Source organism: Vulpes vulpes, chromosome 5 (genome assembly GCF_048418805.1).
Source record: "Vulpes vulpes isolate BD-2025 chromosome 5, VulVul3, whole genome shotgun sequence".
NCBI classification, from domain to species: Eukaryota; Metazoa; Chordata; class Mammalia; order Carnivora; family Canidae; genus Vulpes; species Vulpes vulpes.
Window position 1 is genome coordinate 102,696,095 of NC_132784.1, and position 27,682 is coordinate 102,723,776.

At 36.2% G+C, this 27,682-nt stretch overlaps 1 protein-coding gene across 1 annotated transcript in view; it reads right to left on the reverse strand.

Annotated features, from left to right (window-relative positions):
• Positions 1–27,682, reverse strand: part of USH2A (usherin) — a 684,230-nt gene that overhangs the window by 349,378 nt on the left and 307,170 nt on the right. Inside the window, exon 32 of the mRNA XM_025991680.2 lies at positions 27,439–27,600. Coding sequence (XP_025847465.2) covers positions 27,439–27,600 — 162 coding nt within the window. The remainder of the gene's footprint in view (positions 1–27,438; positions 27,601–27,682) is intronic.

The window sequence follows — 27,682 nt, forward strand, 5'->3', positions numbered from 1 at the left end:
ACTTGAGAACCACTGCTAGGTTATGGTTCAGCGAGAACACGTCTTAGGCAGCAGACCTAAGAGGTGGTGTGTTTTCCACAGATGCCTGGAAAGCAATGAGCTATGCCACAATGCACGTGGAATGTCAGGTTGCATTCATCTCTGCCACTGTGTAGCCCTTGCTTCACAATTGCTTGCTCAGCCTTTTGATTCCAGAAAATCAGATTATGACCTTATAATTAATAAAAATGGAGGCTTTCTTTAGCCTCATCATCATCGCTCTTGCTCTTCATAGAAGCTGAAACTCGCAACATACTTGCCGTTGGCCAGGTGAGCAACGAACCACCACTAACATCCAGTCCTGTGCTTTCAAACTAATTTGCAGAACTGGAGTCACTTTATCCTGCTCTGTGCTCATATATACAACCACACCCAAACTACAACACTAGCCAAAGTTTCTATGTGTGCTTATAATACTTTCCACCTCATCAGAGAAATCCACATCTCTCCCTTTCATCAAAACCTTGTCCAAAGCTTGTATTAGCCATGGAGCAACACCTGACTTCCCTTTATGTGTAGACAGATTCCCTCTATTTAGCTGCCATCTTAACAAATCTCCCTTGTAAGCATCCTCATAAGCCAGAAGTATGTATGGTGTTGTAAGTTCTTTGAGAACAAGGATGCTTCTTCTTCCAGGCATCCCCTATGACTTCTAATACTTTGGACCCTCCTCATGGTTGAATAATAAAAACTTCATTGTGATAAAACTGGAAGTAAGAAAACCCGGTCCCTCTATCAGGATAGCAGCATGTGTTTGGGGGAGTCCAGCCTGCTGGGAGTTGTCAGTCACTAGTTTGGAAAAAAAAAAAACAGGAAATATTACTGTCAGTTGTGATAATGATGGACGATGCGTCCTCATTTTCCTCTTTTCTTCTTTGGCTGGTTACAACAAAAGGCTCCCATGCAAAACTCCTAGGCTGACAGCATTCTAATCCAGCTGTCTTCCAGTCTGGCTTCCTGAGTATCTCTAATACCTGATTTGTAATACAGTATAGTACATTGAGCCCAGGTTGTTTTTCTTGGTTATTTTTATAATATAACCCTAGAGCATTCTTCTCCCCTCTCTCTTTCTGTCTTGGTCTCTGTCTGTATCTCCCTCTCTTTCTCCCCTTACATACACACATTAACAATCCACCCTCTCCTCTACGTTGCCTCTAGACAAGGACAGATCTAGAATGAAGGAGTCAGGAACTGCCTTCTAATTTTCATAAATGCTTTCAACTCACAAGCCAAGGAGGAGAGTATTGATATAAATTTCCAGGAATATTATCTAAAGAAATTTGAGTCATATAACTTAGCCAAATATTTCTTGCAAAACTGGTGGATATGTGCCCAGACTTAGATGGACATTTGCTACTATCATATTAGGAACTATCATCTTAGGAACCGGTTAATACATTACAACACAATACTGTACTCATGTGACATATTGTTAAACAACAGAAGTTAATGATATGTTCTCATTCATTTGGGGAATATAAATAATAGTGAAAGGGAATATAAGGGAAGGGAGAAGAAATATGTGGGAAATATCAGAAAGGGAGACAGAACATAAAGACTCCTAACTCTGGGAAACGAACTAGGGGTGGTGGAAGGGGAGGAGGGTGGGGGTGGGGGTGAATGGGTGATGGGCACTGAGGGGGGCACTCGACGGGATGAGCACTGGGTGTTATTCTGTATGTTGGTAAATTGAACACCAATAAAAAATAAATTTATTATAAAAAAAGAAACATTAAAAAAAGAAGGTAATGAGACATAATGAGAATAATAAGTGTCTAACTACCTGTAGAACAAAAAAAGCAAATGAATCTGTGCTCCCCCAAAATATGATATTGAAGGTAAGATGTTATTAATTCAGTAACAACAATGGCTATAACATTGACTATCTACTGTTTGGTAGGCCCTGTTAAACACATTTTATACTCTTTCATGTATTTTAAGTCTCAAAATAACTCTGTGACACAGATAATGTTATTCACAATGTACAATAACAAAATTTCAGCCCAAAGAGGTCAGCTGCGTTGGACCCTGCATAAGGATCAACGGCCACCTGAGTTCACTCTGAAAGCAGTGCAGGATTTAGGTTGGAGGTGCCCATGGCCTGATCCTATTCACAAAGGGGACTCCACCCAGTTCACACCTTGCACTGCCAGCTTAGTAAAGTATCACCTGAGAAAGGTTTTTGGTGAAGATCCATCATCAATTAAATATTAATTTAATGCTTTCCTAACTAAGCCCTGTACTGGACACTATGTGTGATAAAAGAGAAGTAATGAGTATGAGAGAAGTGATATTGTGATAAAAATGTTTACTTTTTGGATATTTGTTCTAATAGTTACAGAGGCTTGCAGAGGATCACCTGTTTAATTCATCATAAAATGCCCTTGCAATTTAATTTGGAATGATGTGCTGAGAAAATTATTCCTGCATATAAGAAGAGAATATGTAAAATGCACACAATGGATTCTCAGAACTTAAATTGTAATGTTAGGGTGTAAATAAATATCCTATTAAAATTATGCTTTTCCATCAACCTGTGAAAATACAATGCATCATAAGCAAACACTGTGTTTAGAGAAGCTGGAGCAGTCTTCAATGTCACAACTAGAAATATTTTGGCCCATTATAAGACTTACTGAATTGTCTATCCTTGAGCCATTTCCATAAAATGACAGGCTTTTCTCTTTTAAAACAGTAATTTTCAAAGAATGGTCTATTGATATTCCTCCAGGAAAAAACACTTGTATTATAATTGTCCACACTATGACAGTGTCTAACTTTTTTATTTCTAAAGTAATATTTTATGATGATTTTAAATAAAGTAATAAGTCTGTGATGGTTAATTTTATGTATTAACCTGGCTAGGCTATGGTGTCCACTTGCTTGGACAAACATTAGTCTAGCTATTGCTGTGATTAATACTTAATAATTAGTTGACTTTATTTATTTATTATTATTATTTTTATTAAAGATTTTATTTACTGATTCATGAGAGACAGAGAGAGAGAGAGAGAGAGGCAGAGACACAGGCAGAGGGAGAAGCAGGTTCCACGTAGGAAGCCCAACGAGGGACTCGATCCCGGGACTCCAGGATCATACCCTGGGCCGAAGGCAGGTACCAAACTGCTGAACCACCCAGGGATCCCATCAGTTGACTTTAAATAAAGCAGATTACTCCCCATAACGATGGTGGGTCTCATCCAATCAACTGAAGGCCTTAATAGCAAAAACTGATGCATCTTAAGTAAGAGGAATTTTGCCCCAAGACTGAATCACAGAAATTCTGTCTGTTTCTTGCCTGCTGGTGTGCCCTGCAGATTTTGGATTCAAGAGTGCAGGCTGAGTCTCCCACTTGCTGGCCAGACTTACAGATTTCAGATTTTAGATTTGCCAGCCCCCACAATCAGGTGAGTCAATTCCTTAAAATAAAAATAAAAATTCTCCCCCCCCAAAAAATAAAAATAAATAAATAAAAATTCCCCTCCAGGAACGCCTGGATGGCTCAGTGGTTGAGCATCTGCCTTTGGCTCAGGTTGTGATCCCGGGGCCCAGGATTGAGTCCCACATCAGGCTCCTTGCAGAGAGCCTGCTTCTTCCTCTGCCTATATCTCTGCCTCTTTCCCTGTATGTCTTTCATGAATAAATAAATAAAATATTTTTTTAAAAAGTCCCCTCCGATCATTTACCCCTTTACCCTAATATAACATTTGTGGTCCCTCATAAAAAGGGGACCTCATCTTGAGTGTAAGGAATATGTAGATTTCTCTGGGGGTATCTGATAGAGGAGAGTGGGTGTCTACTTTGCATGAGAACTGAGAACCAGCATTCTTGGCACAAGGAGCAAGTTTGGAAGTCATGGAAGGAATAAATCTGGGTGCATTCTTGACTCAGATTTATCTGTGAATTTCAGGACAGCTCGTGAGATGGCCTGACAGAAGCCAATTTGTGTTATAAGCTGGGAAATATTCTGGAACATTTGCTTCTGATGCTCAGGGATGATGGTGTGTATCCAGAGCAACGGCATGGATATGCTCAGTGGAGTTACTTTTTGGCCATTTGATATCAGGCTGGGTACTAAGTGCATGTGAGAAAACCTATGTGACTCCCCAGAAATGCAAGAGGATTAGAATGCAGAAGGCAGAGATCATCTACTAGGAGGTGAGGGTGATGAGGAAGTAAAATATGAGTATTAGAACTAATGATACTTATTATATATTCAGATGTATGAGATCTGGGAAATGCTGACATAAATCTATCTAGATCCATCCATCCATCCATCCATCCATCCATCCATCCATCCATCCATTTATCCATTATCCCTTAATCTATATCTGCTTTAGGGTATACTCAACAGCTGTCTCCTACCTCAAATCTTTAGTTTGGGATTGTGTATGTTTCTTTTTTTTTTTTTTTAAGATTTTATTTATTTATTGTGGGGAGGGGGAGCAGAGAGAGAAGGACAAGCAGACTCCACATTGAGTGCAATGTTTGATGCAAGGCTCCATCCCACAACCCTGAGATCATGAACTCAGCTGAAATCAAGTGTCTGACACTCAACCAACTGAGCCACCAACATACCCCAAGACTCTGGATGCTTCTTAGATGGACAATGTCCTTAAAGCATGGATTCAGGACAGGAAAATGAAAATTGGTATACTTCATATGTAACAGAGAGAGGAGAGCTGGATCTCTTTTGTTTTTTTATATAGCCCCAAACCAACAGTCTCTCCATTACCTCTCAAAGACTTCAAAACAAATAAAAACCCAAACTATACAGTGACTGAAAAAACAAAAACAAAAACAAAAACAAAAACAAAAAAACAAACAAATTAGAGGAAGATATGGTCATTGACCTTGAGGAGAAAAAAAATAAAACTTCATTTGAGTAGTACAATAAATAGATAGACGGATACAAAAGATATGTGCATACACTAACCATATTTTACAAAAGTTAATAAATATGGTGTAATGATAAAGATGCAAGGCAATATATCTGAATCCAGAACTACCTGGCTAATACTTAATACAGAATTTACATTTAGATGTAAATCATTTAGAACAATGCCTGATAGAGAATAGCGTTATGTGTTTGTTAATTAAAAATAATGTTAGAAGTGTCTGGATGGCTTAGTCAGCAGAGCATCCAACTCTTGGTTTTGGCTCAGGTCATGATCTCAGGGTCCTCAGATTGAAACCCATGAGCCACCCCCTCCTCAGGAGTCTGATTCTCCACTATTTCTCTCTTTCCCTCCTCCCACTCATGCCTTCTCTTTCTCTAAAATAAATGAATAAATCTTTAAGAATGTTAATACACATAATTACAACATTATTTATATAATGATTTTCTTAATTTTTTCATGAAACTAGTGTTTTTTAGATTTTGTGGGGGGGGGGTTACTATATGGAAGCACGTGGTAAAAAATTAAATGAGTAGAGTACAAAATGAAAAGCAAACATTTCCCTCACATTTCCAACTCTTGACAATTACAAACACAGGGATAAGAGGCTCTCTCACATGGGAGATGGCTATCATGGGTTTCACTAATGAAACCAGCACTAGCTGCATCTGAGTTTGGTTAATAACCATATAATCAACTTCCTTTTTTTAAAAAAATTTTGATGCAGTTGCTAATGCTAAGATCTATTACAAAAGCAGGCAGGCAAAACTCTTAAAAACTAGTGGATGACACTACAGTGAAAGGAAACAAAAAAAGAGAGAAAAGAGAGAAGAAATCACCAAACACTTGGCTTGAGTATAGAGTCTTGATTAGTGTGAATATGACTGAGTTACTGAAGTTTCAGGCCCCTATTTTTTCATTCCATTAAAAAGAATTTTTATCATGTGTAACATCTCTCCCTGTAATTGTTGTGAAGATAAAATAAGATAAATAGCCATAAAAATTTTATAAAGAAGAATTTATCATGTAGGTAAGAGATAACAATTTTAAATAATTATCAAAAAACAGCAGAGCCTGATTCTATATATTTAGATGTTATTCCCCTGAATTAGTGCTCATAAATTGGGAATGATATACTTTTAAAATGTTTATCATGTAATTATGTAAAACAAAGATATCTTTTTTAGCTAGGATATCTTTTTTTTTTTAGCTAAGTCCAAAACATATAATGAATTTCTTATGAAAGGAAGCATATATATTTGATTTAATATATGCAAATATAGTTCTTTCTGTCATTTATTTATTTATTCATTCACTCCACAAGTATTTGTGGAGCATCTGCCATGTGCATCTACTATGTGATTTATATGCTAAGAATAGCAGATAACAAGATACATACAAGATATTTTCTTTTGAACTACACACTGCTCTGGGTTATGTTTTCCAAATTTTAGAAATCCTATGCTTTATCTGGTATAGACATTTATGAGGTACTCATGATTCTAAACCAGTTTAATTTCTATAGCCTCAATAATTCACCATATAAAATGGTAAATGGTTTGAGACGAATATTTGTGCAAAATTACAAATTATACTGTATCTCCTATGATAGAAACTGAATTATTTATAAGGAGAACTAACATAGGAAAAACTAAAGTTTCACTTATTAACAACATAGAAATCCAAATACACCCATTTATTTTGTCTCAGAGCAAACATCTTTCTGTCTTTTTTAGTTTATATTTGAATAGCCTCACTGTCACTGAAATTATAACAAACTTTTATTAGGCCTTTCATAGTAGTAATTTTACAAGATTTTTATTTCCTTAATTGCACTCTGAAATCTCCTTAAATACTTCTATTAATGTTGGCTTAATGTAACTATTTATGAGCTAATTTTATTTAGGCATATCTTTTAAATATTTCTTCACAGTGATAGAGTTGACTATAGCTGTCATTAAAACAAAATAATTTCAAAAATGGAAACCAAACTTTATAAAATGTTTTTTCAGTAGAGGAATTCTATAGATGCTGAATTTTAGAAATGTCTACTCAAAAGTTTGTTGGAGTTCAGTTTATACTAAAGGTCTATAGCATCATGGAAAACATTTATTTGATTTATATTTTAAAAACCAAGCTTAACTTGAAAGCAGTGATTCAGCTGAGGGGGAAAATCTTTTAAAATTATCTATATAGTCTTTTCAACACCCAGAGTTCCAACCTAATAGAATTTATGACCTGCATCCTCTTGATTTTTGCATAATAGAGCTACACAACTGGCAGAAAGTGACTTTCTAATCTCCCTACATGAAATAGATATTCAAATACTTGCATATTTGGTAGCATATCCCTAGGAGTTGCTGGACTTGTATACATTTCCACAACACAGTGGGAAAAAATACAGAGGGCAATGCAACAATATCATCTTTGCAAAATAGCCTTTAAAAGTTGGGATTCAGAAGACAAACTTTCCTAAACTATATTGGATTTTTTTTTTTTATTCAAAACTCTTTTTCTCCTGTTCCAGGTTTGAATGCAATGCGGAAGTATAGTAAACACAGGGATGGGATTTTTAGTCAAGCAAGCGGAATGCCTTTATGTAAGTCTTAAGTCATTCATTAACACTCCTCTGAAGTTTTCCAACCAGAGTAAAACAAGAATTTTATTTTGAAAATATGTGCCAATCTTTTGCTTGTGATTATATGGAATTTAATTACATACTGCTTGGCATGTTTAAAATAGCTGATCAACTTTTATTATACTTTAATATAATCAACTGAGTCATATTTGTAGCCGTGGGATACCACCTCTCAGGGATTATATATAAATTGCATGGTTATGAGCTTTGCAATAGTCTGTGTAGCTGTACAATACAGAGAAATAGGATGCAAATATTTACCCGATATATGTCAAGTATTGAGACATGTGTCACTTCTCTGATACCAATCGACTTAGGTCTGGCTGTCAGTGTCAGATAAATTACTCTGTCTCTGAACAACCCTTTGGATACCAGTTTGGCATTCTGGCAAATTCTCTACATAGTAATGTGCAGTTTTGACATAAATGAAAAAATTCCTTCATCTCTTCATTCTGAAACAATCTTTATTGTTCTCCTACTATATGCATATACCCTTCCATTTCTTCAGGTTAGAAGATGAAAGATACAGTTCCTGCCCTCAAGGGACTCAATCTAGTGAGGAAGACCACTCAGTCAACCAGAATTTCTAGTAGAGTATGCTAAATGATATGAGAGGCAGGAATATGGAGAGGAAAATTATATGCTACATATGTCTACATACCTGGGGACAGTCCTAAATCAAAGACTATTGTATTGTTCAGCCTCAGAATAATCAGTAAAGATGCATGATTGGATAGACTAATGCATAACTGAATAAAGAAAGAACCACAAATCAACATTCTTGAAAATATTTTGTTTTAATATTCTTTAGGATTTATTCTCCAAAAGGAATGAATGAATGAATGCACAAATAAATGTTTAATCTTCACTACTTTGGTGCATAGTTGTAAATTAGTGTCAAGTACATGTACTGTGGTGGGCTGAATTATATCCCTCCAAAATTCATACTTTGATCCTATAACTCCCAGTACCTCAGAATGTGACTGGTTTTGGAAATAGGGTCTTTAAGGAGAGGATTAAGTTAAAATGAAGCCCTGACAGTGGGCCCTAACTCAGTTTGACCTGTGTCCTTATAAGAAGAGGAAAGTTGGACGCACAAAGACACCAGGGATGTCCGTGCAGAGAGGAAAGACATGTGAGGACATAGCCAGAAGGCGGCCATCTGCAAGCCAAGGAGAGGAGCCTCAGGAGAAACCAAACCTGCTGACACCTTGATCTGGGACTTCTTGCCTCCAGGACTGTGAGAAAATGAATTCCTGTGATTTAAGCCACCTAGTCTGATATTTTGTCATGGCAGCTTTAGTGAACTACCATTGCTGTGAGTGGATTAAAAGGAGAGATTATTCTTTCATGTCCATAGTTAATTGAAACAGGGATGCTATGTGGTCATGCAGTGGCATGGTTTTAAAAATTATAGTTTACATTTCATAACTTTTCATTACTGACTTTAAAGAAATAGCCCCTGTCCTATCAATACTACACTCTGCAGACCTATATTTTCTGCATTTGCCTCTTCAATTTATGAGTGTACAATTTTAGACAGTTCCCATTTAAAAATCAGGCTTGCTTTAAATTTTAAAAACTTAAAGCTAACACAGGAATGAGACATTTTAATTGACATGTTGTCTTTAAGAATACATTGATAATGTGATGAAGATATGACTGTTGTATTAATATTTTGACACCACTGAATGTTATTAATAATGTAATGACATTTTCCCATCATTCTTTTCTTTTAAACTCATCTGCTTGAGATTTGGGATTTGGGATTCAGAGAGTTATCAGAGTAACAAAATTCTAATCCTAGTTGTGCCATTAACTAGCTTTATGATTCCAGGCAGTCAATTCTGAATCTCTATCTCCTTATCTACCAAATGGGAATAAAGTTGTTTAACCTTTATACAACACTGGGTCATTTAAAGACTTATAGGAGCTGGTACATGTGAAAATATTTTGCAAATATAAATTATCACCAAAAAAATATCAAAAGATATTCACTATTCTTGAAGGTGAGAAAAATCTACTTATGTTTTTCTATGTAAGGAAGAATCTATGAAGGAAATTATTTCTAGATTTGACTAAGTTTTAGCAAAATGACTTCATTTAAAAGCCACCGCAAGTGGGCCGCCTGGGTGGTCAAGCATCTGACTCTTGGTTTCAGCTCAGGTCATGATCTCAGGGTCATGAGATTGATCCTCATCTTGGGCTCTGTGCTCAGCATGGAGTCTGCTTGAGATTCTCTCTCTTCCTCTCCCTCTACCCCTCTTGCTCATGCAGTCTCTCTCCCTCTCTAAAATAAGTAAATATAATATTTTAAAAACTCCACCATTAATGAAGTAAAAAAAATTACCAAAATCGGAACAAGAACTATGATAGAGTGTACATGCAAATTTTAAGTATTTTTAATGTATATTAAGAAATATTTATAAAATAGGAAGAAGAATATTTCCCTTTAAGTAATGCACACACACAAAAATATCTGGAGAATTAATTTTAAGGAATTAGAGATGCACACACACAAAATGTTATATAAAACAATGTTAAAAATGCAGTACTGTTTATAACAGAAAAAGGTGAGAAATAATCCAAATATTGTAATTATTTGCTTAAGTATATTGTGAAATATTTTAAAATACTGTGGTGTTTAAAGCAGAATTTAGAAAGTAATTTAGTAATTTGGTAATATGATCACTATATATCATAAAGTGGTAAAAGATTGTAAAAGAATCTGACCCAAATTGTATGTGCATATCTGTGCCTCAACAAAAAGAGATCAGAGGATGGTGAATATACAAGTTGAAATGTGATTAGTGATTGTCTCCAGTGGGTGAAATTGTGGACAACTTTAATTTTTTTCTCCAAATTTTCTTTTGTACTTAGAATTTACCATTTTGTAATAACTTTGTTTTTAAATTATACTTAATTTTGAATGGATAACAGATTAATACATAGGCATAGTACAAAATCTAAAAGATACAAAAGATCTCACATGAAAATCAAATCTCCCTCTACTCTTATTCCCAAGTTATCCAGTTCCTTTCTAGGATCTTAGCAATTATTATACTTTTATGTATATCTCCAGAGGAAATCTAAGTATAAAACCAAATATGAAAATGTTAGTGGACTATAAAATATACTTTTCCACTCCAGTACTTTATGATATAATTTAAGGTGCTACCTGATTGGTAAAGATCTGTTCATTCTATTAAATGAGCATGTAATATACCCAGTGTGCATATTAGTTATTAACCATAACTTGTATAACTAGTCTTTTATTGATGGTAAAAGTCAGCAAGATGTTTGGAATGCTACTTATTACTCTATTTGGTTATTTTTATTAGTGCTATACATCCATCAGATTTAAAGCAGCTGACCAAAACCAAAAATCAGACAATTAATAACTCAATATTCACCAATTCTTTTCGTACTGGAAAAAATAATAGGTAATATTTTAAATATACATTTTGAATGAACACAGACGAATGTGGGTAGGGCCCTTAAGGTATTTAGACTTTAGCTACAAAAATGATATCATGGGTGTAATGCATCACTAATGGCATCAGGAATGCTCTGGAATGATATTCCAATGCAGATGATAAAGGTCATGGGCACTTGGTGTTATACATGTGTGATAAATCACTATATTCTACACCTGAAACTAATGTTACACTCTATGTTAACCAGTTGGAATTTAAATATAAACTTGAAAAAAAATCAAGGAATCAGTGGTCTCCATACAAAAAAAGTAGAGGCATATTCTAAACAATCATTTCTTATTTTGGAAAGGAAGCCATGCACTGATAAGATTTGAGGGTTTCAACAATTGGAGAAAATAAATCAACAAAATAGAGATGCAATTTTAAGAAAATAGATAAAATTTTAGGGAAATTCTCAAAAGGAAGAACATGGGTGGACAGCAGAGTTGAGTGATTTATAAAACACATTCAAATGAAAAAATATATGTATGTAAGTAAGGCTGAGGCTTTGTTGGCAGATTCTAGTATTTGTAAATTTAACAAATGAGCCAAATTTTGGAATTTTAACGGTCAACATTTGGAGTGGTGCTCTAACTCATAATGATTTTTTTCAGAGGCTATATTTTTCTTTCTCTTCTTCCAGGAGCTAGATCCTACCTCTCTGGCCCAAAGGTGGACATATGATCCAAAATGGAACAATCAGCATCCTTTATTTTTCAATCTGGATTTGAGGAGGTTGTCCAGCTGTGGGGGAAGAACTCAGAATTGCTGCTCACTATGTTCTCCAGTCCATGAAGAAAGACTACATGTTACAATACAATAGAGAGTGGTTCCCATTCCAGAAAGAAACAAAGATGAAATCGTTGGATTTCTACCACTTGCAGCTGAAAGACTCAGGACTTATAAATATATTTACTTTGTAAAACCAAGAATGAATAATAATTGCTTCTTTGAAGCACTCAAACTTTTGTCATGGATAAAATCCAATATATCACAAAAGACATTTTCAATGTAAGATAGCTATCAAGTAGTTAGGTGAATGAAAAAAATTTTTTTTCTTTCTGGTTTTATTACTGAGTCTTTCCTTACTAGAAGTAACCTAAGCTTTCTTGGTCATTAGTTGTTTGTATCTCTGATACAAAGATACTATTTTGAAAATAATTTATAAAAATGTGAAGTGAACATTATCCTTTAGGGAACTGGAAGGCTTCTGTAGACTCTCTGAAAACAATAAAAATTTGAGAAAAGTAAGATACGAGGGAAGACTGCTTTGAATTTAGTCTCTGACTCCTTTATTACTCTTACATATTCAATACAACTAAATTCCCCAAACATCACTGATGTCTGTGTACTGGGCACTTCTCTATATCATTTATGACTTTAAAGGTTTAATCCCTCTCTGTCTTTATTTTTAGAGAAAGGGCATCCTCATAATCTGAGAATGTAGGGTCGGTTAATAGTGCTACTCTCCTATAGTTTCCTGAATTTCCTAAATCGGATAGAAAGACAATGACACTAAAGCTTATCCAGATATGATTTTTTAACAATGTCACTGGGCTTTACTCCATAATCGAGGACCCTAAAAATATACAATTTCAGGCTTAGGATCTGCAATAAGGTTAATGGAAATTTGTATCAAGGGTAAATACTTTAGCAGACTGTGTCATCAGGAGATATTTAAACACCATTTAAAAGGATTTAAAATAAGTAGATTTGATTTTACACTGACTAATGCACAGAAATATAATACAATAGAGCTGTTAACAAATAAACATAATGCTTTCTCTCCTCTTTTGCTCATCCTTTGCCATCTGTATTGCTAAGTCCAATTAGCTTCTTGCATTTAAAGTTCTAACCTACTTGCTTTTTCACCTACTGAATGGAGACAACAGCTGTGTGGGTTCAGCCGTGACTACTTTGGACTAATGTCATTACTTCAATTATTTATTTTCCAAAACACTGATTAGCTCATGCTATATCATTACTGTAAATCCTTCGGTGGTCCTCCATTGCCTCCGAACAAAGTTCGAACATCTCAACGTACCTGTAGCACCTTTGATAATTTGACTCTCACCTCGCTTTTTTCACTGTTCCTGACCAGCTACCCAGGGCACTCAGTCATATTAAGCAAGGCCCTATTTAATTTTCATGAAATGCACATGGACAGCACTGCGCCATTGACTCTTCTGCCCTGGTCCTTAGGCTTGCCTGATTTCCAGTTCTGAAACTCTACTCGAAAGCCTGCAAAAAGTCACTTCCTTTGTGACACTTAATCCTCCTGACTACCTCTCCCTTTGTTCTCACATCTGTCAAAGAACTCACCACCTGCTGGACAGCATTATATTTAGTTGTGTCTATTTCTGTCTAAGCAACTGAACTGGGAATGATTTGAGGAAAAATGGAAATGTCTTAATCAGCTATGTAACTTCCAACTTTGTACATACACAGTAGATGCTCAACAAGTATTTTCTAAATAGATATGTAGTTGAGTGACATGTCTGAAGGGGATTCTTTTTCTTTGAATCTTTGCTATGACATAACAATATAATTGTATCATTTCTATAATTAATAACACGATTGTTGATCATTTACTATGTTATGAAAGACTTGTGAGCACTACACTAACCACTTTTACATGCATTATCACATTTAATTCTCCCACTAAGTGCTAAGGTAGTTCTATTTCTGTTTTACCAGGAAACCACGGCTTAGCACCTGTGTGATTCTTCCTCTGAACCCTGTACAAATTCCTCCTCTTTGAGGATGGGTGGAACCCGAGAATATGAGATATCACTCCCATGATTACCTTGCCTTTTATGAATAAAAGAGATGACCCTGGCGTGCCCAATCTAACTATGAGCTCTTTAAAAGCAGCCTTTTTTTCCAGCTGGTAGCGGAAGTCAGAGAGATTCAAAGCATGAAGGGGATTTGGTGCAAGAGAGGTTCTTGCTCCGGAGGTGGAGGGGGCCATGTGAGAAGCTCTAAAAGTTGAGCAGCCCCTGGCTGACAGCCAGCTAGGAGACAGAAATGTTAGCACTGGCACTGCCAGGAATCCTCCCGACAAGCTGAATGAGCTTGGAAGTGAATTCTTTCCCAGAGCCTCCAGAGGAGAGCCTGACCTGTCCAATTTCTTGATCTTGCCCTAATGAGACCCTAATGAGTAACCCTGCCAAGCCTACCCAACTTTCTGACTTACAGAACTATGAGCTGGAGGGTGGGCATTGTTTTAGGCTGCCTCCTGAAGTTCCCTGGCAGTTTATGCCACTGGGAGACTGAGTCATGGCCATTAGAGCATGCGCAGGGGTAACATAGGTCACTCCCAGGCCTGGCCCATAAAAATCTCCAACTTTCTATCCTTCATTCCCTTACCTTCCTTGATGCAGCCAAGGAGATAAACTCCAGAGCAACCTTGCAAGTCATGTGTAAGGTGCGGCAGACCGGACATCCACCTGGTATGCTGAATGACGGTGTACAGGATGGAAGCTTTGCTAATCGAACTCTTCACTGGCACAGGGCTGTTAACTGAAGGACAAGTGAATTTCTAGAGTGTTTCTGCTAATAGAAATTGTGTGTGTGTGTGTGTGGTCACATCACTTAGGTTGTCCTGATACACAGAAAGTTTTGTTCTATCTGAGAACTCAAGGAGAAGAATGATCTACTCATTTAACTGGGGGATGAGAATTCCAGTCAGAAAAAAATAGCAAGTTCAAAGGTCTAGGCCTGGGAAAGGGCTTATTGCATTTTGAAAAAAAAAACAAAAAAATCCAAACCAAACCAAACCAAATAAGCAGAAACAGAAAGGAAACCAGCACAGGACTATAGAAATAGATAGGAGTAGGAGAATGGCATATGCTTAAGAAAGTAGATAGGAGTCAGAGAAGCATTGTTGGCCAATGTAAAAAGTTTGAATTTATTTTAGGGTTGGATATGAGGGATAAAAAATAAAAAGTGAAAGATTAATCCAGGTTTTTATTTCTGGCAAAGAGGTGAATAGTGTTACTGTTCTCTGGGATGAGAAACTCAGGAAAAAGAATATATTTTATGGGAGGTGGCATATATAATGAATTCAGTTTTGGGGACTTGGAGTAAAATGCCCGAGGCAGAAGTGTCCAATATGTAGTTAGAAAATGTACATAGCTCAGGAAAAAAATGTCTGAACTGGAGAGAAGGATTGAATCACCACAGAAATATTGTGTGGAGTGTTCCAAGAAGAACCCCGAGATAAACTAACATTTGTGGGTAGAGGGAAAGGAAGAAGAGAAGACACATGAGAGCTTGAGCAGTAACAGGAAAATTGAGAAGGTGGAGCATCCCAGACACTAAGAGATGAACCTCTGTGATGAAGAAATGATCAACAATCTCTCAAAGTGCCATGACCTATAGAGCTTTCACATGGTCCCTGAATTGGGGAACATAAGAACTTTGACCCCCTTGGTGAGCATGGTTTCAACTGAGTGGCCAATTATTGATAAAGCCAATGGAGGTGTAGTGGGTTGAATTTTGTCCCCCCAAAAGTTGCTCAAACCTAACCCCTATTTTATCTGTGAATGTCACCTTATTTGGAAACAGGGTCTTTGCAGATATGATCAAGTTAAGATGGGGTCATGCTGAATTAAGGTACACTCTCAATCCAACAAGACTGGTGTTATTACAGGATGAGAGAAACCTGGACATGGGGAGAAGTGCACATATGACAGAGACAGAAACTGGAATGATGCAGTTGAAAGCCAAGGAATGCTCCAGACTGCCAGGAACCATGACCAGCTGGGGTGGGAAAGGAAGGATACCCACCTACGGTTTTTAGAGAGAGAATTAGCTTTGGTGACACCTTGATTTAAGACTTCTAGTCTCCAGACTATGAGAGAATATATTTCTTGTTTTAGGCACCAAATTTGTGGGTTTTTTTTTTTTTTTTTTTTGTATAGCTGGTTGGCTTTATAGGGAAGCTCCAGGAAGGTAAAGAGGCAAAGCAAATGAGCCAGTGGAGGTAAGGACTGTGGCTGTGTAGGTGAGAAAGGCCAGCTGGGAAGCTTGGGAGCAGGAGTGGAAGATGAAACTCAGAACCAGGACAAGTTTTCTCCATGTTTATCTCTTTCCTTCTCCCACGTGTAAGGAATGTGAGTCTCTAGAAATGCTGATGGAAAGAACTAGTCCAGGTAGAGAGATAAAGAAAAGTCAGGCTGTTACAGAAGTACTCACCAAGGTAGGACAAGATGATCTAGAGGGGGATTAGCCCTCTGCAGGAGAATGGATACTTCTTTGTTTGCTAAGGGAAGAAGGGGAACGCTGATTCTGGTGTAGAAAAGTTAATAGGTTCTGTGACAGCAAGCAGAGGAATCCCAGTTAAGAACTTCAGTCTGAGATAGAAAGCAAAGTCATGGACTCAGATTCAGGGAGACGAGGGTTTGAAGAACTGTGAACAATGACTGAAGAACCAAAATGGAATGTGAGGCAAAGTGCACTCAGGAAACAATGGTGCAGAGCAAGCATTTAGAAGCCTATCAATGAATGGAGAACATTGGGTATTAGGATGGCACCAATCTGGATGCTTACTAGATTTTCTTCAGCAGAGCTCAGGACCCCAGGTTTGGGTGCCAAGAACACAATTACATTCATCTAGATTTTGTGGATTTCCACTTGAGTATATTGAAATAATAACGGGGCCAGAAAGTTAAGAATACTGAAAAGAAAATATTTCAAGTTATTATGGAGTTACCTTAGAAGGCAAGGAAAGACAGGGTCCAATAGATGGGAAGAGCAGAAGAATAAGAAACAGAAAGTTTCAAAGAACATAAATATTTTCAGTGTGAGTGAATGAGTGAAAGAGCTGGAAAATGGGTGTTTGTTTTTGGATAGTGGCAGATTTGAGCCTAATATGTTAGACACAGAGCACTTCTAGGTGATGGTAAGGTACAAGGTACTGAAATGAGGATAAATAACTTAATGGTATAGTTGAGTTTCCTAGAGATGAAAAGATAAAAGATGGTGGGGGGCTGGTCTGTCTAATGGACTGTTCCCATGAACAACACAGATGAAACAACACAGGATACTGTCAGACCTGGGGTAGAAAAAGAAGAAGGGGCACATATAGGTGCTCAAGCCTTTATTGAATCAGGCAACAGAAGCAGGATGTTAGCAAAGATAAGCAAAACAGAGAAAAGAACTCCCTTTAGCCAAAGAGGTTGGATCTTATACGATCAGTCAATACTACAGGAAGGTATAAATGTCATCATCTGGAATGATCTGTGGTAAAAGAGAATCAGAGGGTGCTGACCTAATCCTCTTGATTGCTGAATTACACGGACATCAAGGAATGATTTACATCTGCCTAAAATGACTGACGAAGAAATTTCTATCATCAGGAGAGACTCAGTTTTCATTTACTTCAAGAAGGTCTAAGCAATATAACATGAACAGTATGAAGCCTTCTCTAACCACCCCCCCCCAACACACACTGTACTATAAGCTCCGTGAGGGCAGACTCTTGGCACCTTGTGTTTTCCCATTGGCTCTTCAAGGCTCAGAAATGTTGTAAGTATCTACATCGTAGACACCCGGTAATATTCACTGAATGAAGGACTTTTTCCAGATAGTTGTTGATTATCTCTTTTCTAAACTATATTACTGTCATGGAATGTATCCATTTTTAAACCAATTTTGATTAGATGCCTATCTTCTCTGATATCTTTTAGATCTTTGAAGGAAGTCTTAGGATATTATTAAGCACAGAATCAAATATATAGAATTATAGATTGAATTGTGTCTCCCCCCCATCCCCACTTCATCAAATTCATATGTTGATATTTTAGCCCCCAGCATCCCAGAGCATGACCTTATACACGATAATTACATGATAACTGTACTTAATAAACCTATATTTTTGTTTTCGATCAAGATTTGTCCCCTTTAAATAAGTTTCTGTTACAAGATAGAAATAGGGCCACTATACCTTTAATGAGTCAAGGTGACACTGTAATCCAATATGACTCGTGTCTTTATAAAAAGAGGAAATTTGGCACAGGTAAGCACACAGGGAGAACACCATGTGAAGATGAAGGTGGTGAACAGGATGAAGCATCTGCAAGTCAAGGAATGCCAATGATTGCCAGCAAACTACCAGAGACCAGGAGGAGAGTGGCTCGGAACACCTTCTCCCTTATGGCCCTCAGAAGACGCTAACCCTTCCAACATACTGATCTGGGACTTCTAGCCTCTAGAACTGTGAGACAATACATTTCTGTTGTTTAACTACTTTGTCATGGCAGCCCTAGCAAACTTACACAAGTAGCTTAACCAAAAAAAAAAAAAAAAAAAAAAAAAGCTACATATTGGATAATTACATGAAAATTTCTAAGAAGCTACAGGCACAGCCTACCTCATTAAAACTGTTTACCACATTTAGCATATTAATTACTGCTGAATTATGCATCAGTGTTTGTTGTCATTTACTTTAAAATATTAGTTTACTGATTCTCTGTGTTTTCTAAACTTAATACAGTTCATTTCAACTCAATTCAATAAGAGTTTACTAGATGCCAATAGGGTCCTTCTTTCTATGATACGTACTATAGAGATTATGAAAGCAATTACATGATAACTGTACTTAATAAACCTATATTTTTGTTTTTGATCAAGATTTATCCACTTTAAATAAGTTTCTGTTACAAGATAGAATATATTTCAGTGACAAGTTTGTAGGAAAATTATAGGAAAGATTCTGTGAGTCAGAGGAAAATGTGTGAATTGAGGTAGATCATCAAACACATTCTGTGACATTTGGATGGTAGTAGATAGTGCTGGAGATAAGGAGAAGACTGTCATTGACACTGGCTAAAACAGATGAATAAGACATCATTAAATATCAAGGTAAAGACTAGAGAGAAGTAAAAAAGAGAAGTATTAATGGGTGATAGAGTCCTGAAATATGCATCCTTTAAACCAATTCTATCATATATATTAAAGTCATGAAAAAATACTATGAAAATTCTGCTTTCTAATATCTAGACTGTAGAGAATTTGAAAGATGAAAAGATTTCCCCTAAAGAAAAGAAAATAAAACACTTATATCCCATTACTGAAAGATAACCACTATTAACACATGGGTCGTGTATACATGTAAACACACAGATATTTTACTAAAATAGACTCATGTGTTACATGCTGTCTACTAGAGTGTTTGTTTTTATATCCTTCCACCTTTTTCAATATTCTTCTACTGCTCCATAAGGCATATGGCCATACAATACTCCATGAGTGGACGGACATTTGGAAGTTATTTTGCTGGTGTACACAGGCCAGTGATTTTATGAACTAACTTTCAATTTCATAGATAAAGACTTTCTATAATTATTTCTTTGTTTTGGATTTGGAGGAAGAGGCAGATGTTTCATTCTGTAAATATTCCAAAGGCTTTCTAGAAAGTCAGAAAATATTAACTAATAGTGTTATAGCAGTGATCCAGAGGTCAGAGCATTCAGGGTAAATGAAAGACTACTCCACTGATCCACTGTCTGTCTCTACCTATATCCTCCAAAGGAAGGTGGGGACAAAAATAAATAAATAAATAAATAAACAAATAAATAAATAAATAAATAAACAAACAAACAAACAAACAAATAATAAATGATGTTTACTTCTGTCCATATAAAGCAAAAGAAAGAAAGAAAGAAAGAAAGAAAGAAAGAAAGAAAGAAAGAAAGAAAAGAAAAGAAAAGTGCAAACAAATCTGTGCTAGCAGGAAAGCAGTCACCTGAGTCAGTAGACAAGATTTGAAGGCAAAAAACATGGGGCTTCTAGGGTGCTAAAAGTGTCTATTTCTTGGTTTGGTGCTGGTTCCGTGGATGTGTTCAGATTGTGAATATTCATCAAGTTGTATGCTCAAGATATGTTTTTGATAAGAATTTATCATTCAATTAGGAAGTTTAAAAAAATAAAAAATGATGGCAGTTCTCATGGTGTTTGGAATAGCAGTTAGCCTCTGTTTGTAAAGGTCTCAATGGAAGGGCATTTTCCATCACTTTTCCAGATTGAACTCTACTACTTTCCTACCTGGGTGTTATTTCCCTCTGTTCCTCTGAAATCTCTCCAAATACAAAGACCTTTCCTACCATTTGAGAAGATAATATTCATCACTTAGGTTAACAGATTATAGATAATATTTGGGTATGGATCTTAAAATATAAATCTAAACATGTTTAATTTCTTCACATACTGATACACTGTAGAAATATCTTAAAGTCAAAGTGACAGTTTGGTTGTATTATTTACAATTAACCACAACTGATGTTTGGACATCTGTACAAGTTATTTCATTTCACTTGGCCCTTGGTCACTAAGTTACTCTTTAAGAGTAAAGCATCCCCTGTTCATTGGCCCAAGGATGTGGTATGTGGCCAAGCCTTGAGCAACTCTCTTGGAGTCTTTGATCACAGAGTTAGTGATCTAGCTTCTTTTCATAATTTAGGCTTTTTCCCCTTGTAGCCTCAAGGTTTCTTAGACTTTTTATAATTTAATGCTACATGTCTGTGACATAAAAAGGGCATAAAGTACAACTTCAGTTTGTAATAAAGAAGTATCATGACTCATAGATGAGATCATTGCCTTACCTGAAAACCCTCATATACTCTGTCTTACTAATACTCGGCCTTATGGATTAGAACACAAGCATGTTAACAGTATCCCCTCAATAATGTTATTTTATGCAAAAAGGAGTGATTTAGATGCACTGCATTGGGTATTCAAAAATGCAATCTTACAGAAAATATCAAGGTTAAAGTGAAGTTTTATTTTGCTAAGAAAGGATCTTTTGTAAACCATCAGTGTGGATGAATATAATCTAGCTCAAATTTGTAGAGAATTGGTAAGGTTTCTTATAACGCTTGGTTGGAAGTACCTAACCTTTAAATGCTTTTTATTGTGCCATAAGCAATACAGCTTCTTCTGCAATAAATTTCTCATCGTCAGACTTAAGTGTTTGGAAGATTCAAGATGAACATTTCTATTTTGCTGTTTATACATGGTTCTTTGTGACCTTGGCAAATGAGACAAAAAAAAAAACAGTTTTTGCACTTTTAGTTGGTTAAAGACATAAATACTTATTATCTAAATTTACCAGATATTCATCTGCTTTTCCTTTTTCCTTTCCTTTTCTCTCTGTCTCTGTCATATGCTCGCTCTTGCTCTCTCTCTCTATTTCTTTCTCACACACATACACACATGCACACCTCATACATTGCTATTATCCTTGCTTCTTTAGCATTTGGTGATAGAAGCCCAGGTCCTGATGAGGCAGCAGTGGGACGATGCCTTCTCTGGTGCTGGAAAGCAGCCACTCTTATTCTATCCATAAGAATATTCTATCCATAAAAATATTAAATCCTACTATAGATTTATTAGATGACACACTTGAAAATACATGTGTTTTATGGTTTGGTGTCTGATACATCTATATCTAAATTACAGAGTCCTTATTGACCTTTACCCATTTGGAGTTCTAGAAGTTATAAACAGCAATGGCTTAGGTGGGTTCACCAACAACAATTTGTGTAGTAAAAGAAAAAAAAAAAAGAACTGTCCAGAGAGATCACTATTCTTTCTTTACCAGTTCACACAACTCACAGAAACGTCCTTGTCATGACCGTAGTATACTTCTCCCAGTTCCCACCATCTTGCTATCTTCATCTCTGAAAACTTTGTAGGATTCTCTGAAACATCTCACAAACTTCTTAAAGATTGCCAGTTTCTGGTAGGGTGCTCATTTAAAATGAGAATGATCTGGTTGGCTACAGTTTGGATAGTCATCATCAATCAGGATGCTAGCTAGCCTGAACTTTGAAACAATCCTGGGATGTTGAACAGTCTCACAAAAGGTTTCTTTTTTCCTACCTCTTTATGAACATCCTATAAACACACATCTTAAGTGGCTCGCAATAGCTCTGCAGGTGGTATCAATATAGGTCCTTCAATCTTTCAATAATGTTTTTAATCATAAGCTTTAAAGCACAATTGTTTTTACCTCGAAATTCTTAAAAATCTGTTATGGGACAGAAATAAGAGATTAATGGAGATCTCGCAAAAAAAGATAAATGGCACCACCAGAATACCACAAAACTGGGGGAAAAATTAATTGAACCTATACTTTTGATAAATATTTATTTTTTGCAGAAGAAAAATGCATACTAGTTTAAGCTGTCATTATACTAACCTACATCCTATTTTTCATATTATTAGTAATACATAATGTGGTAGTTTATATTCAAAAATAAAACTAGAATGTATATACCTCATGTATTTATCCAGAAATACACCAAGGTTACTATGGTTACGAAAAATCCATTACCTTTGAATACAGAATGAAAAAGTTTGACTTAAAGTGTGTGCTATTTATTATAGCAAACATCAACAGCCTTCGGGAGGTTCTCTAACTGGATTCATTTTTCAGTGTCACAACTGACCCACCATACTACTAGCTTATGGCCTATGCAAGGCAAAAAATTTGAACTGTATGCATTTTTAAATATATTTTGTACTAACTCAAGGTGCAGCAATGCCTTTGACTTTTAATGCTTCATATTTAAGAGAAAGAAGAAAAAAATCAAGTCACCGAGATGCTAAGTGGCTTCTGAATTGAAATGCATTTACTTTTACCTGTGTTCACCATGGCAGCAAGATCCATTTGCTACACATAACAGAAGAATGTTGGTTCTATGTGGGAACTTAAGAGGAAGCTACAAATAAATGGAGTTAAGAGTGAGGAAAAAGAGGTTGACACTGAATATGTAGGAGGACGCATTAAGCCAGATTATTAAGGAAGTTTTTGATAGGGTAGAAATCAGGAATTTTAAATAGTGCAGATTACAACCAGGGAAAACAGGGTATAAAACACAGTTCGTGAGAAAATTCCAAATTATTCCTCACTTATTAAATTTTTGTTCAAGACTGTGATCAACTGAATCAAAGTACAATACACATTTCTAATAAACATGCAAAAAGCATACCCTATATCTAGTAGTTCAACATGCAGACAAAAATAATATTGTTCACTTGCAAAATTATCAAAGATTTAAGAATATAATATATCCTGCTGATGAATGTTCCTGGAAAACAGTATGAAAATGTATATCAAATGTTTTGGAAAGGTCCACTACCTTAGACTTTGCTGTTCCCTTTTTGGGAATCTAATAAACAAAGATTACATGCAATAATATTTTTCACAACACATTTAAAAGAGAGATAAATTAGAAACTTGAACTCTTTCAAGTGGTTAAATGCATTAGTGTACGTTTGGATGGGATATAATATTAGTATTAAAATATTCCAAAATATTTTCAGAAAAAAATGCTTCATAAAATGGGATGTAGTCATAATAAGGAAATATGCAAGGATTCACAATTATACATTAGATCAATTTTGTTAAAATGAATAAAGTACTAGAAGGAATTACATCTTATATTGAGTTTCTATCAGTGAGGTGGGATGAGCAGATATTAGACATCTGTATGTTTTAAATTATCTTCAATAAGCATATAGTGCTTTTATAATTGAAAAATATTATCAATTATTTCTCTAATCCATTAGACTGCATCTTCTATTTCTCTATCTCCCTAGGAATAGACACTTCAGCACTGAAAAGACCCATTCCAGTAGCCCTAAATTCTCACTCTTACTGATAGCACCAGCCCTCAAGAGTGCAGGTTCTACCTGCAAATCCATCTCAGCATGGAAAGGAGATTAGTTCACAAAGATCCTGATACAAAGACGAGCAACAAGTACCAATGATATCATGGATGCATATGATGATGAAACATGACACAGATTCAGTGTCAGAAGAGGCTAGAACCTGTTCAAATGGCTAGAGCAGTTTCCTCTATCAGCCTCCTGCTGGCTGACTTTAGACACACAGGTTCCCTTTTGGGAATTCCCATTGTGGCCTTCTCTGTGATTCCTAGTGGACAGGTGGACTTTGAAGACATAAATGACCTGAAATTAGTGCATATCACACATATAAAATCTTAGAGTTGAAAGGGATCCTAATGGCCACTTTCTTCAATCCTCACACAATTCAAGAATCTGTACAGCAGTGGGCATTCAGCCTATGCTCATAGTAGAAAAAGCATTCACTTTAGGGTGCTCTAATGGACTGAATTGTGTTCCCCCAAATTCACATTTTGAGGCCCTAACTCCCAATGTGACTATACTTGGAGATGGGACTTTTGAAGAGGTGATTAAGGTTAAATGAGATCATAAGGGTGGGACCCTAATCTAACAGGACTGGTGACCGCATAAGGAGAGGAGACGCCAGGGCTGTGCACACAGGAGAAAGACCTTGGGAGGACATGGTGAGAAGGCAGCTGTCTGCCAGCCCAGGAGAGAGGCCTCGAGAGAAACCGAACCTGCCAACACCTTGATCTTGGACTTCTAGTCTCCAGAACTGTGAGAAATACATTTCTGTTGTTTAAGCCAGCCAGTTGGTGGTATTTTGTTATGGCAGCCCAAGAAGAATAACACAGGTGCTCTGGGGTTTGTAATCAGGCTTTGGTCTCCCTGTCAGAGTTGTTGGGAGGAAAAATAAAATAATATGTAATAATCTGTAATATTTATTTATGTAAATAGGTGATGTTGACATATTATGTAACATTCACATGCTGTGCAAATATTTGCATGTTTACACAATATGTTTATGTTAATATGCTGATCATTTACATATTTACACAAAACATTTACACATTATGTGAATGTGTAATAATATATAATATTTATTTATGTAAAAATAACATAATATGTAGTAAGTTGATCAGCAGAATGTGTAAAGAATGAAAGCATGGACTCTGAGGCCAGACAGATCTAGATGTGAAGTGGCTCCTCCCATATTGACTGGAATTTCTTAACCTCTCTAGGCCTCAGGTTTCCTAGCTTTAATGTTAGAGCAATCACACACAACTTTGAATCCCATCATAATGTTCTCGGCTTTGCTTCTCTCTTTCGCGTTGCAGTCTCATATCTTCTGCCATTTGGACATGAGAACAAGAAATACAGTTGCTTATTAGAAGCTAAGAAGGCTATAGGAAAAAAATACTACCTAAGATTTAATCTTTAAAAATTGACATAATAAATGAAAACCACTGAAGAATCTATAACCTCTGTAGCTAAGGAAGATGGTTGTGGGCACTATAAAAATATAGTAAAATATATTTTATATATATAAAATATAAAATATATAATATATATATTAATAAAATTTAATATTTTAATATAAAATATTTCACTTTCTTTACATTATATTATGTTTGCGAGCATCTAGTGTACTAATCCACTATGATAACATTTGCCAAGATTTTCCATTGCAGACACCAAGTCACATGGTTCTGTTGATCAAACAAAAACAGAATTGGCATCATTTTGGAAGCAGTATTGGAAATCAATGTGAATTCTGACCACCTGTCTTCCCCACACTGTTCTTTTTCTGGCTGTGCACAGTGTCACCCCACAGGCATTCTGTACATTTTGGAAATAGTCAAGGCTTACATTTGAGACCTGTTATCAGCCACACAACTTCCCTATGGACTGGGTTTGCACTCATGTCTACACGTGGCAGGGATCTTAGTTTCCTATTCCACTTTCTTTTTTTATTCTCTCTCTCATTTTTCTTTCCCACTCTACTCCTACCCTCCACAATTTCCCCTTTCTCACTTCTTTGTTTCCAGCAATCAGCTGATTTCTTTAATCCATTCATTTAACACTATTTATTCCCACTCTGTGAAAAGTCCTGGAGATGCAGTAATGAATAAGACACTTAGGGTCATGTCTTTATCATGCATATGGTTTAGAAGGGCAAACTGACAAGTAAATAAGCAACCCTATTCCAAGACCAAAAAACAAACAAAAAAACAAGAGGGGGCACATAGGTATCTGAGCAGCATACCTGCGGCATATCAACTCATACTTGGAACATCAAAGAAGGCTTCTCAGAGGAAATGTCTGTACTGGGCCTAAAAGACGTGTTTTCCTATTATGCATGATGATACTTTGTGGTCCTACAGAAGTGTTTCATATTAATTATTAATTCATGTGTATAGTTCATTCCATGATGTTTTCATTTCTTTTGAAGGAATTTCTGTGGCCTATAATATTTAATTAAAGTACTGCCTTCAGACATAGGACAAGATTAATCAATTTTTAAAGTTTAAAACCTGAACTCTGTATTCTACAGGAAATAAGAGTATTCTCTTTACCAAGTGCTAAGAACACGTTAGGTGTTTTATTTATAGCACTGGCTCTCTTTAAAATCTTGAAAATTGTAATAGTTCCCATTATACAGATTCAGAAAATAAGTCTCAGATGTGACATAACTTGTTTAAGGCTCTTCAGCACCATCAGAATGCATGGATTGGTATCAAAATCCCACTCATGGTCTGTGTGATATTGAAGATATTCCTTAAACTTGCTCTGCCTCAATTTCCTCATCTATAAGCTGGGGGTCATAATAGCATCTACCTCCTAGGACATGTATTATAGAATTCTATCCAACCTCGAGGAACAAAATATTAAAATGAAGGTTCTCCATCAAGAGAGGATACAAAAACTATAAACTCTGAGGATGCCACTGGGTAAACGTCATAGCTCTGTCCACATATGCCTCATACCTGCATCTGTTTGTGTCCCCATGAAGACAGAAGCACCAACAGAGGAGGGTCAGTGTGTGGCTGATTCCCTATTACAACCTCAGCACCTGCCATTAATGTGGAGACGTGAATACATAAATGATTAATCCTGCCTCTGACTCTCCCTTGTTGAGACCTCTCATGAAGAATGTCATATATCTAGGCCTCAGTTTTTTCATCAATCAATATCGGACTCATGATATCCTACCTGATAGTCGCATATATATTTAAAATATTATATAAAATATAAAGACTATAACTACTACACTAACAGAAGCATGATTTGGATACCTGGCAACAAGATATAATATAGGCTTCTTGCATTTTATAAGGTTTTCAGCAATTTACTTCATTTTACTCAAGCATCGTCACACATTATAATACAATTTGGGCATCTACCCTATGTTTCTTCTCAAACAATTCAAAATTCAGACTACTCTGAGTCACACATCTGAGTCTTAAGATGATCTCGCACTCGTGAGGATGTTAAAGTAGTTAACTCATGTGACTGTGGAACTTGTTTGAAATGACATGGACTCAACCAGGCAAGGTGAGTGTGACACAGGGGACCAAAGAATAGGAGACAGAATAAGAAAAAAAAAAAAAGAGACTGAGTAAGTACCCCAATTTTAAAAACCATATTTTCAGATAACTATAGACTACAGATATCAGAAATATATAGTCTAACATAGACCAGACCTATTTACTGATACCTAGTGAAGCCTTACCTGTGGCTGTGTAGTTTTCTCCACTGCCTGAATAGATTAGCATCCCATCCATATATAAAGAGTACTGAGTTATAACACCATTTGCTTTTTTAGGTGGATTCCAGGACAGTACCAAAGAATTGGGAAGAGATTTGGCTGTTGGTGGCTGAACTTCCTGCGGGGCTATGAAAAAAAAAAAAAAAAGATTTATAGAGTCTAATTTTAGTTTACTTTTCTAATTCCAACTTTTTTGGACCCAAACCAA